Here is an 18548-nt window from a genome sequence, read left to right as displayed (position 1 = left end):
CATTTAATGTGCTCTCTTGACCACCCCTGTGTGTCCCATGTTTTAATGTGCTGGGCATGCAGAAGTGGTTGTTATTTAATGAGTTAGCACAGCTGTGATTTGAGATAATTTTCTAATCTCTTCTTCAATAACCAACTGAAATTGCTTACGTTTCACTACGGTAACGCTAATGCAAAGCGCAGACGTGGACAGTTGGCATGAATGCATGACAGCAGCTAAACTATGCAGCAATCCACTGTTGACCTTTGTAAGTTACCATCAGACTAAATGGCAGCCCACCTCTGCAGGCAATATTAATTTTACAAAGCCTTTCTGTATTTGTGTTTAGATTTCCACAGCATCTTAAAGTTTCCGGAGACAAGTCTTGAAAAATACTGACTGGACCGGTTTTTGAAGGTAATTTGTTTCATCCTATCTAATGGTGCATAATTTGCTTCCTTTTGTGCAAAGAAAGTAATGGTCTATCATGTGTTTTGGTTTGGCTCTTGCTGAAAACTTTTGGTGCAAGTGCCCTATGCGAAGTTGACTTCAGAAATAAGGCGGAAATACAACAAAGAGCCATGGTATTAAGAAACGCAGCATGGGATCTTCTTCCACTGACCCAGGAATCCCATAAAACACCAGGTTCAGATGGCAATCACGTTTTCAGGATTTGCAAGTTCAAATTGTAGGTCTCTAGCAACTTTCTTCATGCTACTGACCCGTTTCTATCACAGCATTTCACAGAGAGATCAGAAAGATTATTCAGGATTTTTCTCTCTTTTTTCTTCTGTAGCTCTGATGAAATCCACCGTAGGTGCTGGCCATGATTCTCTGTTGTATCACACTCTTAACTTTTGCCTACGAGTTAGGCTTTGTATTTTACCTAAGAGATTCTGTTAGTATAATAACGGTATTATAGGGACTCAATATTCTGTTCCTTCTTTCCACAAGAAATGTTCAGCAATTCACAGATTGATTGATTTTGCTGTTTACTGTATTTTCCACCACTGAGAATCTAACGGAAGATCAGAGTTTTTGGGCTACGCTGCTATCGTTTGAGGGGTGTGGGGTGGGGACACCTACAACAACCAGGAGGGAGCGTCCTGAAATATTGCTCTAGATGTCCAGTATTTCCTCGCTACAGGTTGTCGGCGTCAAAAAATTGCTTCCAAGCCCAGAAAAGACGGTTGCAAGAATGAAGTCAGATGAGAATGTGAGTATATACAAAGTTCTGGAATCAGAAGCAAGTGTGTTTGGTAACCATGGCAACACATACATAGAGGGCTGTCGCAAAGGGTGGTGATTGGAATCCAGCTTATAACTGAAGGAGATTTCTCAAGTGATGGAGGCAGAGATTCTGCAAACTTCACAATTACAGGAGGTTTTATTTCCCCAAGCTCCGTGTTGCTTTGCTCAAGCAAAAGTACTATTTTGGGGGGGGGGGTGTGCAGAAAAAGTATCACCGAGTTCTGATGTTTATGAGCAAAGTAGCATGGAAAGTATGCTACTACACTATGGGTAAGCCCTGGGGAAAATAAAGTTTCCTGATCCTATCTCTTAGTTATCTATCTGGAATTTTCATCTTTCAAACACGGTCTAAGTAGACATCGCAAGACATTAATTGATTTATGTGCATGGAACCCAACTCTGATTGCAAAACATAGTTAACAGATGTGGTTATGTGACATTTTTTCTGCTGGGAGGGAGTCGCCTCTAACGCACATCTCATCCTCTGGCCTTCTATTTTCAAGGGATCCCTAATACACACTCATTTCCTCTTATTATTATATAGAATTCAGATTGTGAAAAAAATTACAGAATTAAACACGCTATCCCACATTCAGTCTACTACTGGCAGATGTGTGGAAAATGAAAAAGCTTGAACAGCCAGTCATTGGGACACAGATATTTTATTTAGCTAGCAAATGGGTCTGAATGGGAAAACCTCACATTTCCCCCACCCCCATTCCCAAACTTGCTCAAGGAGCAGCAACCCATCAGAGCTCCACCCAAAGCTTCATCCCTGCTACAGTTGAGGTCGCTCATGTAATTAAGACTCTCCTACACCTACTATTGAAACCAGACTCATTTTGGTGCCTTGATACGAGTTCAATCATGCTCATGACATAATACAGCCAACAGTGACATTCATGTAAAGTCTGAGGGCATTTAGTAACCACAACAATATGACTTATGCAGCTCATTCGTAGACAAGGCAGGCAGAACTTTGCAAAGGCAAGGTGATCCATGTAGTTTGGACATCTTTTGCGGGGGTTTCACACATGCAAAGCAGGTGCTCTGCTACTGAGACACATTATGCCAAAACAACCTGATTTGCAATGTTTTTGTCTTTGTACACACTGGTATTACATAGCAGACCTATGTAGCCTTCTTCTAATGTGGTTGTATGGGTGGGTTTTTTTTTTTTTTTTTAGGAAAAGGAAAAGAATTGAGGGAATCTCTCCCAGTTGAAGTGAGGAATGGGCTACATAAACCTTTCTCTCCTGGCTATTTTGCTACTCAAAATCTCCTCCCTGCTGCTCTTTTGCTTATGGAATAAAATATATATTTTTACTCTGGTTGGAAAGGCAACCTGGCAGTAAGGATTAACAGCAAAAATGTCTAGCTGAAAAAGGTTAAGCAGTGCTTTACCCTTCCCTGCTATATTTCCACTTAAACTGGCAGCTTGCTTTGGATGATTTCAAATTTTTAAAGCATGTCAGAAGATTTTTGGTCTTCTGCCATGTAATGACCAGTTCATCCCTTAGTTTCAGTAACCTACAACAATAAATGGATGATCCTTATGGTAATTGAAATTAAGCCGAGATTGATTGGAACAATGATGGGGTCAAGAAACACATATAAGCATTATAACATTTTTGTCTCTCTTACTGCACTTCTAGGCCCCAATGGAATTGCCATAGAATTGCTGCATGTTATCTTTGCATGATGCGATGAGCTGCCGTTTGCCTGTCTTCCACAAGCTTCTCACATGCAGGAAACGTGTAAAAGCATTGAAAGAGACAAGAATTCACATGCTTCCATAAGAAGTTAAGGTAGATTTGTGAGAGTGTTCCTTTGGATCTCCTTTTTTTTTTTGGAAAGCCCCACTGGGTCAAAAGGCTGTGTCTTCCCTCAGTGTCGAGATGTTTCCCAAACACATCAGTGCAATCTCAGAGATGATGCATAATTCTAGTGGGGAGGGGACAGTCCATTATCAGAGAAACAATCAATGTGTTGTTAGTGTTGAATCATTTCTGATGAAGAAAGAAGCTAAACCTTTCCAGCCTTCATTCATTACTTTAGGAGGAAACATTATTCTCTCTTGTCTATTGTCTGAGTAAATGGCAGAGAGCGTAAACCATTTCAAGATAAGGCCTTGAGAGAGAACGAGAGGCAGAAAAATAAATCAGTTACCTACATTTTCTTTTAATAAAACTATGGTTTAAAAAGTGACAGTGTGCTATGACGGTTTCAGAGTTAAAATGTCTAGTGCTATGAAAACCATTCATTAAGCTGCTCCAGTCCTTTTGAAGAGATGGTCTTGGACATTGGCTAGTTTGCTACGTCTGCATCACACAGCCTGTAGAGGAGTAGCTGAACTTGACTTGCCCCTTTTGTGTTCATAGTGGGGCTCCTACAACAGGTGGGTCGATTTTTCCTTGTTCAGCCACTGAGCAGTGTGTAATGACTGGAAAAGGCATCAAATCCTCATTATTTTTCCTCCCCATTTTAAACTTCTTCAAGTTGTGGTCAACAGAGTGCCGAGTGTATCTATTGATCCTTATGCTCAACAAAGTTTTGTTTCTTGTTTCTCTGACAGAAAAAATCCACCTAGAAGTCAATAAAATCCACCTCTGGCAAAAATCACGGCTGCTTTATGACTACAACACAGGCCCCAGCTCTTCCGATGTTCAGAGATGCCATCTGCAGAGAAGAAACAAATATCAGCTTCAGAGTTTACATTTGGGAGTGAAAAGGCTGCAGTTTTATGGCATGTACTTCTGAGGTGTCAAAACAAGCAACTGGTAATTCAACAAACCATTTATACAGGGAAACTAATATTGCTGCGTCCTGCTTGTTATGCACGGAAGCATTGCATTGGTGGTGAAGTTGTGTGCTGGAGTTGAAGACCCTGGCCTAGTGCCTCACCTCCACAACTGCTATGAGGAACATAAAGATCTACAGTATCTGCAAACTGCAGCTAACAAACCCTGTTCTCCATTACTCATTAATAACCTTTTAAATTATGGAACTGTTACAGCTTCACACATGTACGTATACATTAACTGTCTCCAAGTATTCCACAGCATTCATGCTTGCTTGTTTAAATGTGCTGCCTTCTGCACTGGTAAGTAGATGGATTTAACAAGACCCTGGTTAATGAACGCGTGTTTGTGAATAGCTCAAGCAATATAGACTCTGCTGATCATGTTTCTCTGTATTGTAACAGGGTACAGTGGTGCCCCGCTAGACGAAAATAATTCGTTCTGCGAAAATTTTCGTCAAGCGGGTTTTTCGTCTAGTGTAGCGGCAATGACAGCCGCGCTTTCGCTAGACGAAAAAAAAAGACGAAAAATTTTCGTCTAGCGGGGCAGCCTCCCGCTAGACGAATGCCTTCGTCTAGCGAGTTTTTCGTCTAGCGAGGCATTCGTTTAGCGGGGCACCACTGTATAGGGAAAGGTTGATTCTCCCTCCATTGAAAATTCTTCTGGGAAGATCTCCAGAAAATTTGGCACTGTTTTGCTTAAGGGATGGCTCTTCCCAAATTACTAAGAGAATTGCAAGAGGGGGAAATTGACTTCAATGCAGATCAATAGAATTCTTTTGCTAGCTTCTTGAAAAATATCTAAAAAGTAAGTTTTATTTGTATGTGTTTTCATTACATTTATAAGCAACATTTTAATGTTCTCTACAGTTAGACACATTAAAAACAAATTGACAAATAAAATGAAGACACAAGTAAAACGTGTACTTTGCATTCTTGGTGTCTGAAAACTACAACAAGCAGTAGTAATTTCAACTATGGGGAACTCTGGAATTGCCACTTTTTTCCTCTAGAGCATAGTGAAAGATATTGGTTTACATTCATTGCATATCATGTATCACATTTCTATTCTTGTGACATTTATACTTACTGAAATTGTTCCTATGATTTTGGGAATAAAGCGAATGATGAAATATAAAGCCAAAAGCTAAATCATTGACTTTCCAGGTCAGAATTACTTTCCTTCCTGCTATATAATTTATCTGCAAGAGGTTTCATTTCAAGAAATGCAAAATAGCACTTTAACAAATGGGCCACGTGCTCTTGCCTTTCTTGTGAGGCAGAATAGCTCGGAGGCACACCCTTCTTATATGCAGTAAAAACTGTCATCCACATGTTACGATCCTAAATCACAATCTGTAGGCTCCAGATTTGTAGCATTTACACATGGAAAAGAGACAAGACTTTTTAGCACAGTGGTGGGGAGACTTTGCCCTTCCAGATGTTGCTGAACTACAGCTGCCATCAGCCCCAGTAATATCTGGAGGGCCAAAGGTTCCTAACCCCTGTTTTAGCAGATTCCCCTTCTCACATTAAAAGCTTGCAGCATGTACAAATGGACAGGCAAGTTGATGTGACAGATCATGAGTTAGCGATATAAGTAATCAATTCCAGTCTTCTGATTCAAGCCTTTTAAGTGAGCTACCTTTAACAGAAAGAGTTGTCTCCTCCATCCTGGCTCAGTCAGGACCCAGCCAGCTGAGCTGAGCCCAGTGGATGTTAAACTGGCATAATCCCTGGATAAGAGGCGTGGTGGGAGTGGGACGAATGGCCTGGATCCAAAGGCCATTCAGCTTGGTGACCCAGCACAAAACACTATTTTAGAGTCTCGTGTTCCATCTGCCAGGCTTAGGCAGAGAGCAGCAGCCATGCTGCTGAACATGGTTTGGACCTGGTGCAATTTTATGCTGGTTTAATACATGCCAGTTTCTTGTGTATGGGATTGCTCCCTTAATCATGTCTATTAAAGTCAATGGGTCTATTCTGAGCAGAACTGGCACTAAATACCATCCTGCAAACATACATAAAATAGTATTGAAATGAAAATTGTAATTACCAAATACTGTAATCCTACACTCATAAAGTTTCTAATAAAGGTTTGGGACATGTAGGAACAGAAAAGCTGGCACTTCTGAATTTGCCACAAATGCCTAGCAATTTTTAATCTGTTAGAATTCATATTTGCCATATAGAAAAAATGTCCTAACACTTCCCATAGTAACATATTTCTCTTCCTGTGAATTCAAGCCGAATAGTAAGTCTCTAAGGGTGATACAGACTGGATGGATATTATTCTGCCTTTCTGTTGAAAGTCTGCATCCTTACTCATGGGCTTTGTTGCCCAATGCAGCAATGCCCACAACAGAAAGAACAACACAAGGGCACCCCCTTGTTTCCCATTCCTATTGTACTTTGCTTGGAGGCCACTGGCTCTTGGCTTCAAAATATATGCCACAACTACCTTGGGAGGCATTGCTTCAAATGCCAATTAAGCCAAGCATAAACTCAGTGGGATGCTTCAGACAGTCTGCTGTCTGCGAGACTGAATTTCCAGGAAGAAATTATAACCCTCCCTCGCTAGGATGTTTGGAGGGCAAGAACTGCAAAACATACTTACTTGGAAGGTGTCCCACTCTAATCAATGGGGCTTCCTTCCAAGTAAACATGGATTAGATCATGGTATAAAACTGAAATACCGTTTCAGTGCAACAACAACTTTGAAAAATAGTCACCACAAGCTATATAAATTGTAGTTAATTGAAAGTACTTTTTAAACAAACACTATCTTATGTACACAAAACATAAAATAGGGGAGGGGGGACACCCTCGTCACAAATACAAACACAAGAGACTTGTAACAAACCCGCTCGAGTATTGTTTAACGTGAAAGCAAAAAAAAGGAAATAAGGATTCCAATGAGAGATCTGACAAATAAGGTTATATGGATAACAAGATACTGCCATTTTAATATAACTTTTTCTTGGTTTCCTAGAAAACAGTATTAACTCTCTTCGGAGAACTCTTACAGTAGAGAAAGCTAAACAGCAGTTATTACTGCATAGCTGCGGGGATCCTCGCTGCCCACTAGTTTCCAACAAGCCGCCTGTGAAAGCTGTACAAAACATAAAACCACACAACTACCTGTGTCCATTCATTAGTTTGGGGGTCGTATGACTCCATGGTGTTCAGGTATGTCTGCCCGTCATATCCACCTACAGCATACAATTTATCACCGAGGATACACACTCCAACAGCATCGCGGGGCATGCTCAGTGGAGCTACCATTGTCCAAGTATCAGTTTTGGGGTCATACCTGCACAACGAAAGAGAAGGTATATCTCATGAAAGAACATATTTAGCAATCCAGCCCATATTCAACATCAGTAGAATTATTCGTTCATTCATTCGTCATGTACTTCCCAAAATCAACCTCTTTAGCAAGGGGGGGGGGAGGGGTCTGTCATGCCAGAAATACTGAATTCACAAAGGTATCTTCTCTAGGTTCCTTTCGGCCATTCAAGTGCTTTTAAGACTAGTTATTATGTACTACACCTTAAGTCCCAAACAGCCCTATTAGTTCACTGTCTGATCAAGTTCTTCCTCCCCTACTATCCATTACCTGTGCCTGGAGGCGGTTGGAGGATGGATGGCGGCTAACAGATTGAGGTAGAATCCTGACAAGACAGAAGTACTGTTTTGGGGGGACAGGAGGAGGGCGGGTGTGGAGGATTCCCTGGTCCTGAATGGGGTAACTGTGCCCCTGAAGGACCAGGTGCGCAGCCTGGGAGTCATTTTGGACTCACAGCTGTCCATGGAAGCGCAGGTTAATTCTGTGTCCAGGGCGGCTGTCTACCAGCTCCATCTGGTACGCAGGCTGAGACCCTACCTACCTGCAGACTGTCTCACCAGAGTGGTGCATGCTCTGGTTATCTCCCGCTTGGACTACTGCAATGCGCTCTATGTGGGGCTACCTTTGAAGGTGACCCGGAAACTGCAATTAATCCAGAACGCGGCAGCTAGACTGGTGACTGGCCGCCGGGACCACATAACACCGGTCCTGAGAGATCTACATTGGCTCCCAGTACGTTTCCGAGCACAATGCAAAGTGTTGGTGCTGACCTTTAAAGCCCTAAATGGCCTCGGTCCTGTATACCTGAAGGAGCATCTCCACCTCCATCATTCAGCCAGGACACTGAGATCCAGCGCCGAGGGCCTTCTGTCGGTTCCCTCACAGCGAGAAGCAAAGCTACAGGGAACCAGGCAGAGGGCCTTCTCGGTAGTGGCACCCGCCCTGTGGAATAAACAACTACCTGACATTCAGAAAATACCTGAAGGCAGCCCTGTTTAGGGAAGTTTTTAAACTGTGATATTTTAAATGTATTTTAATATTTGATGGAAGCCGCCCAGAGTGGCTGGGGAGACCCAGCCAGATGGGCGGGGTACAAATAATAAATTATTATTGTTGTTATTATTAATTATTATTATTATTACAGCAAGGCTCCATCAGAACCAGATTATCCAACATGCAATGCTGGCTCACCAAACAGGGGTATCTCAGCGAGGTGCGAGAGCTTAGTATGTAGCTCCAAATTCTATGTAAAGGCTTTTAGAACTCAGAATCCCCATTTCAGTTTACTCTTGCAACTCACATGGAGAAAGGTCTACAAGAGTTTCAGTAGACAGACAGTGTCTATCTGTGCCTGACTGGTAAAAATTGGACCTAATCCTATCACTTATTCAAATGACATGCATAATTACAATCTTAATGTAATCAGAAATTGGTTTCAAGCAATGGGTTCAAAGTATTGTAGGTTATAAATATCAAGACGGCTGATATGTACAAATTTGTAAATGCATTCCACATTTCCCCAGGGAAGCTCAGTTCAGCCTAGATAATCAGGTACTGGCCTAATCTGTTTACAGTTATGTTAAGAAACCAAATTGCATCATGCAGCCATGAGATTTTAGCTATGAATATAGTAATTTCCTTGTTGGATCAGACAATTTGGGTCCGATAGCTCATGGTTCTGCTTTCAATTGAAGAAAATCAGGGACTTCTAAAAGCTTGCAACAAGCATGGCATGCAAAAATACCGTAATCTCTTGTTGTTGTTCCTAAAATATGGCATTCAGAGGTATGCTAGTCTGTGCACGGAGTTCCACTTAGCTATTGTGGCTTACCATTTATGAGCATATCCATCATGAATTTATCTAATTCTTTTAATAAGCCATCTAAGCTTGTGCACATCACTATATCCTGTATGGGTGAATTCTGCAAGTTGATTCTGCTGGTGAGGTAACATTTACAATCTTTGAAACTTGATTTCCAAACCATTTGGGGTAAGGAATAGAGTGATTAAATGCCCACTTCACTTCACAGTTGGCTATCAAGCATAATAGTAATAGTAGTACTACTACTACTACTACTACTACTACTTATTATTATTATTATTATTATTATTATTATTATTATTTGTACCCCGCCCATCTGGCTGGATTTCCCCAGCCACTTTGGGCGGCTTCCAACAAAAATCAGATACAAAAATATCACACATTAAAAACTTCCCTAAAAAGGGCTGCCTTCAGGTATTTTCTGAATTTCAGGTAGTTGTTTATCTCCTTGACATCTGATGGGAGGGTGTTCCACAGGGCGGGCGCCACTACCGAGAAGGCCCTCTGCCTGGTTCCCTGTAGCTTTGCTTCTCGCAGTGAGGGAACCGACAGAAGGCCCTCGGCACTGGATCTCAGTGTCCGAGCTGAATGATGGGGGTGGAGACGCTCCTTCAGGTATACAGGACCGAGGCCGTTTAGGACTTTAAAGGTCAGCACCAACACTTTGAATTGTGCTCGGAAACGCATATTGAATTTGCTATATGACCGGGTCAGAGTTCCCATCAATATGAACTCGTTCTTAGAGACAGCTTAGGACATTTTTTTAAAAAAGTATGAAGTATGCAAATATCAAGTAGCACAGAATGTGAGCATCTCCAGTGGGTTAAATATTATTATTTAGTAAGATTTATCTCCTAAATAAATAATAAGTTGAAGATATTCGACTATTGCCAGCTTACATTAAATACTGATTGTCAAAACAGCTTCTACTTTTAATTCTCCATTAGTTGGAAAATTGGATTTAATTGGGTGCCATTGTTTCCTGTGAAAGCACTTAGAGCATTTCTTTTGTTACTTCATTTGTTAAAACATTCTGTATGTGGAACGTTAGGCATTTTTACGATTAAGCACTGTCATAAAAACTCTCAATATTTTCCAATTTCAAATTAATATTAATGGGAAGTTATTTTATTAGACTTTCGTAACAATTATTTCACTATAGATGATGCTGGGGATTGTAAGGGCTTTTAACAAGTGGAAAGCTCAAAAGCCTTTCTGCTTGCCTTCAGCTTGGTCATTCAAATTGATTCCTTTTTGTATTCAGCAACTTTATGATATCTCCTGCTTCACCCTCGGGCACATCAAGTTATTACAGAGATGAAGCACGCAGCCATTTCTTTAGCAGAAGAAACAGCATTGCAAAAAAGAAGGCAACATTCGAACTAAAACACTAGCATCTTTTACGTTCTGTTTTGGGGAGTTCCAAGTATTTTATTAGTCCCTTGCTACTTGCATATTAGAAAAACAAAACAAAAGGTTAGTTAAAAAAAAAAAGAGACGTGGCATTCTTGTTTGGACTGTATTTTGTTTTTGTAGGTTTTCACCTTGATTTCTTTGTGGTTGAAAATGACAGTCCTGCATAAAGCACCCTATTAAGGTTTATTTCCCTCAGGCGTGTGAAAATAAAAACATGCACTTGCTGATACTGATTGTAATATGTCCGTCAGCCACAGGAGTGCAATGGTCTCAAGGTCGATGCCCCCTTTAGTCTTAATTTAATGCAATATTTGCAACACACTGTCTTTAAAAACAAAAACTATGCCCCAGATGTCAGAGAATGGGGTTAGCGAAATAGGTAGAAGAAGAAGAAGAGTTTGGATTTGATATCCCGCTTTTCACTACCCGAAGGAGTCTCAAAGCGGCTAACATTCTCCTTTTCCCTTCCTCCCCCACAACAAACACTCTGTGAGGTGAGTGGGGCTGAGAGACTTCAAAGAAGTGTGACTAGCCCAAGGTCACCCAGCAGCTGCATGTGGAGGAGGGGAGACACAAACCCGGTTCTCCAGATTACGAGTCTACCGCTCTTAACCACTACACCACACTGGCTCTCAGAGCAATAGTCTAATTACAAGGCAGTTTCAAATCAATTCTGAAAGAGAAGAACAAAGAGCTGACAAGGCATTTTTAACTGGAAGCACATAGCACAAATTATTCTGCGAAAGTGACACATCTCTGTCATTTAGTGATCGGCATGAACAGATTTTAGAAATATTTCCAATGACGAAATTAACATGAGAGAGCTAAGGAGGAAGGAATATTGATAGCTTTGCTTAAAAATGGGTTGTACTTGGGAATAACCAATTTCAGAACGATGTTCAGCTTTATATATTCTTATTGCAATTAACCTTTAGCTGTTCTTTTAAAAGTTTATTTTAACAAATTCAAGTAATAAGACAACGGAATACATATTTATAGATCTAAGGATGTTTAAGGGAGCAGGGGAAGAGTCAAATTTGCATTCAGAATCACTACGTAAAAACACATACAGAATGGGTACCTTTCAACATAGTCCAGGAGTCTGGAGCAGTGGTTAGAGGCAGGAGCGTCATGGCCTCCGACTGCGTAGAGGAAACCGTCACAGGTAGCCACCCCAACGCCTCCTCTCCTTTTACACATTGGAGCACACATGTTCCATTTGTTTGTGTGGGGATCATAATACTCCATAGAACTCAAACAAGAACTTCCATCTCGACCACCAACTGAATATAACCTAAAATACAGTGGTACCTCGGGTTACAGACGCTTCAGGTTACAGACACTTCAGCTTACAGACTCCGCTAACCCAGAAATATTACCTCGGGTTAAGACCTTTGCTTCAGGATGAGAACAGAAATCGCACGGCGGCAGCAGCAGGCCCCATTAGCTAAAGTGGTACCTCAGGTTAAGAACAGTTTCAGGTTAAGAACGGACCTCCAGAACGAATTAAGTTCTTAACTCGAGGTACCACTGTAAACCACATACAAATCACTAAGCATAACGTACAGTAATAGAAACAAAATTAGGAAGCATGTGCCTTCCCCCCCCCCCCAATATCTACAATCTACACGCAGGGGTGGGTCTACTGTGAAACTAATGGATCTTAAGCTTCAGGGCTCCTAATCCCAGAGGGGCCCCAGAAGCGACTTAAAACATTGCTTAAAGGTTTTGGGGCTACTAGACCCAATTTGAGTTGGGTGACTCAATTTGATTCATTTTCTTCTTGTATATATTTCCACAATCCCGAAGTCACTAGCACAGATGTTGTAAAAGTGTGGTGGTCTGTCACGGAACAACTCCACTAAAGACGAGAACAGGGGCTACCAAGGCCTCATTGCTGGTTGCGAAGGGGCCCCCGTGACAGTTCAAGCTTTGGGAGGCCCAAAATGGAGGTCAGCCACTGCACTCAGATGGTTCACACACCCATTTCTAATTTTTTTGCCCTCATACAAACTCTGGGGTTTCCTCAAGCCTCTTAATAGCATCGTCTTGTGACGGATTGTGCCCTTTCAGCTCTATAAGAATCAGTACATGAGTAATAAGATGACCAGTTCAGCATTAGTAGTGATGTGGCGTTGCAGATGGGGTGGGGGCTGAGGTTGAGAGGGAACGGGTTACCTAAGGCCACCTCCCTCAGTTTGTGGTGGAGGTGATCAGAACCGTAGCTAGGTGATCTTGCGCCTGTGGCAGAACCGTCCAGATTGCGCCCCCTAACCACAGACAAATTAGCGCTTCTTTCTGCCTCTCCTCCAACGCCCCCTCTCCACCCATTCAATTCACCCTCTATTTAAAACCATTTCATATGAGGCAATAATGGATATTTGATATTTACGGACATATTTTTAGCTGATTTTGCGCCCACCTCACCGCCCCCTAGCTACGGCCCTGGAGGTGATGCAAACCAGGAATTTCTTGATTCATCACTGGGGGGAGGGGAGGCAATCCTATGGTAAGCTCTGCTAGGGTGACCAGTTTAGGACACAGTGCATCTCAGGCTCAGCTGGCATTAAGTTCACAAGCCCAGCTCAGCCAAAGATAACACCAGCATATTATTGAAATTAATGGGGCTTACGACTTCCGGTTTGGTGCCGGTCAATGGCGGACGGGAGTCCGACGGCTCCGTCCTCCGCAAGGCTCTAGGGATTACCATGCCTGCGCCACGGGTCCCTTAAAACCACGGGAAGAGCGTCCCGTGGACCGTTTACCTCGTGGGTCCCAGACGTGCCGTCTCCGCTCCTGATTGACCCTCGTAAGGGGGAAAATCAGGCGAGCGGAGTACCGGTACGGGGCTGAAGAGGTGGCCGTCTTCGGAGGACAAAGCAGCGATCCCGCCAGACTCGAGCACCCGACACTTCCTACTTAGAAATCACAAAAGAAACTCTGTAAGTAAAACTTTTGAACTGACTTGGAACTTTGAAAAAAAATAGCTTACAGAGAAAATTTAAAAGGAAGCCTGCTCCCTTTGAACTGTTTGCCGGAGCTTGGTAGCGCTAAAAGATTAAAGCCGCGACTAACGGAAAAGTTTGCGAACTCTGCCAAACTTTTTAAAAGTGGATTAAAAGTTGTTTTAAGGACGTTTAAAGACTTAAAAACAGGAGATATGGCAAAAGAAGACACCGCTCGCCCTCTGGATTAGGATTCGGGGTCGGAAGCGGGCTGCAGTAAATTGTTGCCATTTTTTTTCCTTTGTTACTGTGTCAGTGACTGTTTACCAGTGGAGATATTTTAGATACTTTGTGGCCAGTTACATCTCAATATAGAGACTTGGTGGTAACACTGCAAGTGAAATATAGTTACTGACTTGGGCTACTTAAAAATCAATTTCTTTTTGACTGCAAAATAGTTTGGGACTTTAAAACTGTGAATTCTGTGCCTAGAAGTTTGACTATTGGACTTGTGTGGGACTCCTGGCTCAGCAGTCTCTTTGTTCTCAGAAGTGAACTGCTGGCCACCTGGTGTTTACTTTTAAGACTGTTGGCTTTCTGCTGTGAATGTCTGAGACGGTTACTACAGCAACTGGAGTGACCTTGAGATTACAATTGCAGAGCCCACAGGAAATGCATGAGAGCACTAGATCTAAAACATCTAGCTCTGCACAAAGAAAAGGCTCTGTTTCCCTAACTTTACAGGAACAAATGGAGAGATTAGCTGCAAGTGTAGCAGAAATAGCAGAAGGACTTAAAAGTGTGACTGAGGGGTTGAAGCAAACGCAGGCCTCAGTTAATACAATTAGTACATCAGTTAACGCTGCAGTCAACTCCGCAATAGAAAAACTCCAAGTTGATATAAAAGCTGACATAAAAAATTCCACCGATACACTGGAGAGATCAATCGGCCAAATTGAGGAGAATGTAAGAAAGAACAGAGATGAAATAAATAAAATAGCCCAGGAGGTAACAACTTTGAAAAAGGATTCTGAGGAATTTAAAGTGGTCAAAGAAAAAATAAAAAAGTGGAACAGAAATTGGACGACATAGACTTGGAGAATATAGAGAGAATTGGAACACGACAGAGAACTGTAGAAGAATCTCTTGCCTTTCTTCAACTCCACCAGAGAGAGGGGAACATCCGTTTGAGAGGTCTTCCAGAATTGGAAGGAGAAGACCTGAAAGCCTATATTGTGGAGCTATTTTCGTCATATTGGCAATTGGAAGAAGTGAACGTCTCAGCACGCATAGTGAAGGCCTTCAGATTTGGGCCTAGAGGATCCAGAGGGAAGAAAAGTACCAAAACAGTCAGTGACTGTTTGGTCGTGTTGCATGATAGAAACGATAGGGACTTCTTTCTGGATCTGCATTATAAAAACAACCTGGTGGTACAGCAGAACAAAGTCATTTTTTATAAGGATATCCCCAGATTTTTCCTGGACAAAAGAATTACCTATAACGACTTGGTTGCTGAATTAAGAAGAAGAAACATCTCCTTCAGTTGGGAATTTCCAGAAGGCCTTGCATTTACGTTTGAGGGAAAAAAGATAAGAATCAGATCCCCGGCTGAAAAGCAAAAATTCTTGGATAAACATCTGGAAGAGTTTAAAGGTACGTCACTTGATCCATCATTTTTGTACAGACTTCCAGGCTTGCTCCCACCGCCGGGGGTACCAGGACCGAGCGTTAAGGATCCAGAAGAAGGCAAGAAAGCGGAAGCAACTGGAGGAGAAGCTTAAAACAAAGGAAAATGGCGTTTAAATTAATGACATGGAATGTTCGGGGATTGAATCAGAGACCAAAGAGACGCAGAGTATTTCATGGATTGGAAAAGAAAAATTTGGATATTATATGTTTACAGGAGACCCACATAGTTCGGCGACATAGAAGATTATTACAAAATAAAAAACTAGGCCAAGAGTTCATATCATCAGACAAGGTCAAAAAGAGAGGAGTAGTAATATATGCAAAGGAGAAATATAGCCCAAGACAGCTATTTAAAGATGAAGAAGGGAGATACATCGCAATCGAAATCAAAATACAAGGCGAAAAATTCTTGATTCTGGGACTTTATGCACCAAATGATGGAAAGTCAACTTTTTATAAGAAAATACATGATCTGCTGCTGGATTATTTGGACTATAAATTAGTTTGCCTTGGAGACTTTAATGGTGCAGTTTCCACATTAATGGACAGATCCCAAAGAACCAAATTAACAAATGATGGGAAACTACCAAAGACTTTTTTTGAAATGGTGGATAATTTGAACTTGGAAGACGCTTGGAGGCTAAAAAAACCCACCGATACTGAGGCAACCTACTTCAGTGAATCTCAGCAGTCATGGTCGAGGATAGACTACATCTGGACATCGAATGAATTGGCATCGAGAATACAAAAAGCGGAAATCGGCCCAAAGACTTACTCGGATCACAACCCTGTACAGGTAACTCTCAAAATGGTTTCCAAGGGTTCTTTCAGATGGAGAATGGATGACGCGTTGATGAGAGATACCAAGCTGGTAGAAAGAGCTGCGAAAAAGATGAAGGAGTATTTTCAAATCAATTGGAATTCGGAAGTAGAAAAAAGAACTGCCTGGGATGCAAGTAAAGCGGTAATGAGAGGATTCCTCATAAGTGAAAAAGCAAAAAAGAAAAAGCTACAAAATGCGGAAATGGAAAGACTGTTGAAACTAATCAAAGTTAAAGAAAAAGAGTTAAGAGGACATCCCAAATCTCTAAGAATTCAAAAGGAAATTAAATACTTACAATCCCAGTACGCTAAAATTATGAACCAAGATATAGAATGGAAATTGAAAATGATGAAACAAAGATCATTTGAATCTGCGAATAAATGTGGAAAATTACTAGCTTGGCAATTGAAGAAAAGACAAAAAGCAAATGTCATCGGCAATTTAGCAGTAAATGGGAAAATAGTGGAGAACCCGGAGGAAATCAGAAAGTGTTTTCAAAAATTCTACAAGCAACTGTACAAGGAGGAGAGGATAAAAGAAGAAGAGATAGACCGATTTTTGCAACAAAATGGCCTGCAAAAAGTCCCAGAGGATAAACTAGTAACCCTCAACCACCCAATATCGACCCAAGAGATTGAGGATGCAATTAAGAACATGCAACTAGGAAAGGCACCAGGACCAGATGGACTAACAGCAAAGTTTTATAAGATTCTTAAAGATTGGCTTTCGCAGCCTTTGAAAGAAATCTGCAACAAAATATTAGAAGGAGACAGGGCACCAGAGACGTGGAAAGAAGCCTTTATCACACTGATCCCAAAACCAGATACAGACAGAACGCTAATGAAAAATTATCGTCCAATTTCCCTTCTGAACGTGGATTATAAAATTTTTGCAAACGTTATGGCTACAAGATTTAAAAGAGTGCTGAAAGACTATATACACAAAGATCAAGCGGGTTTCCTTCCAGGAAGACAAATAAGTAATAATACAAGAATTATTGTGGATATTTTAGAAAAACTGGAAAGAAACATAAACACAGAGGCAGCACTACTGTTTATTGATGCGGAGAAAGCCTTTGACAAGGTATCTTGGATGTTCATGAAAAAGAATTTGGAAAAGATGGGAGTTGGAGAAAGATTTTTAAATGGTATCAAAGCCATTTATACAGAACAAAGAGCAAAAATAATAGTAAATGGTGTGATATCGGAGGAAATTGAAGTTGAAAAAGGAACAAGACAAGGGTGCCCTATCTCCCCTTTATTATTTATTACGGTCCTGGAGGTCCTTTTAAATATGTTACGAAAAGAGAAACAGATAAAAGGAATCAGGGTGGGAGAGAAAGAATACAAACTACGCGCCTTCGCAGATGATTTGATGCTATCCCTACAAGAACCGGAAAGCAGTGTCCCCAAAGCCTTGGAATTAATTGAACAATTTGGACGTGTAGCTGGCTTCAAATTAAATAAACAGAAAACCAAAGTTCTAAGTAAGAATATGAATGCAGAACAGATACAAAGACTACAAGATGGCACAGGCCTCAATTTTGTTAAATCTGTAAAATATCTAGGTATCAATCTCACTGCAAAAAACGTGAACCTGTACAAAGATAATTACGAAAAACTGTGGACAGAGATAAAGAAAGATCTGGAGATATGGACAAGATTGAAACTGTCGTTAATGGGAAGAATAGCAGCGATTAAAATGAATGTTCTACCAAGGATGCTGTTTTTATTCCAAGCCATACCAATTTTGGATAAAATGGACTGTTTTAAGATATGGCAAAGGGACTTATCGAAGTTTATATGGCAGGGCAAAAAGCCTAGAATTAAGTTTAAGATTTTGACAGACTCTAAAGAGAGAGGAGGCTTTGCCCTGCCGGATTTAAGACTTTATTTTGAAGCAGCGGCCTTTTGCTGGTTGAAAGATTGGTTTAAATTAGAGAATGTAGATGTGTTGGACTTGGAAGGACACGATAACATGTTTGGTTGGCATGCATACCTTTGGTATGACAAAGTTAAAATCCACAGAACTTTTAAGAGTCACATAGTTAGGAAATCTCTGTACCAGGTCTGGATTAGGTATAAAGACTTATTGGAGAGAAAGACTCCTAGATGGATATCACCAGTGGAGGCCAAGGCCTATAAGAGACCAAATATGTCTGCAAGTTGGTTACGATATATGGACATATTGCAGCAGGAAGGGGACTCATTTAAGTTGAAAAGTTACGATCAAGTCAAAAGTCAAGTCCCTGACTGGCTGCAATATCACCAGGTACATGAAACATTTAAACTAGTTCCCGGCGTGCACAGCGGGAGGATGGCGGACTTTAACATCTTTGCTATCTATCACGAGTTAATTTGGCGGCTGCGATGGGAGTAAGCAGCCTCCCACCTCCCCGGGACGACGGGGAGGGCTGCCTTTGCCCGCGGTACTCCTTAACCCGCTTTGGGTCCTTCGGGACCGGTGGGGGAGTC

At 41.4% G+C, this 18548-nt stretch overlaps 1 protein-coding gene across 5 annotated transcripts in view; it reads right to left on the bottom strand.

Moving 5' to 3' along the window:
* Positions 1 to 3391: 3391 nt before the first annotated feature.
* Positions 3392 to 18548, bottom strand: part of KLHL1 (kelch like family member 1) — a 142386-nt gene continuing 127229 nt past the window's right edge. For 2 of the 5 annotated variants that reach the window (XM_033147989.1, XM_033147991.1), the window contains exons 9-11: positions 11699 to 11911; positions 7169 to 7343; positions 3392 to 3909 (exon numbers count right to left, since the gene is read on the bottom strand). In XM_033147989.1, the coding sequence (XP_033003880.1) occupies positions 3850 to 3909; positions 7169 to 7343; positions 11699 to 11911 (448 nt within the window). In that variant the 3' untranslated portion in view covers positions 3392 to 3849. Of the gene's footprint in view, positions 3910 to 7168; positions 7344 to 11698; positions 11912 to 18548 lie in introns of those variants that run through there. The other 3 variants (XM_033147990.1, XM_033147992.1, XM_033147993.1) reach the window with 2 other exon arrangements.

Source organism: Lacerta agilis, chromosome 4, assembly GCF_009819535.1.
Source record: "Lacerta agilis isolate rLacAgi1 chromosome 4, rLacAgi1.pri, whole genome shotgun sequence".
In the NCBI taxonomy this organism is placed as follows: domain Eukaryota; kingdom Metazoa; phylum Chordata; class Lepidosauria; order Squamata; family Lacertidae; genus Lacerta; species Lacerta agilis.
The sequence above is the reverse complement of the archived record's forward strand: the minus strand, read 5'-3'. Positions and strand labels throughout refer to the sequence as shown.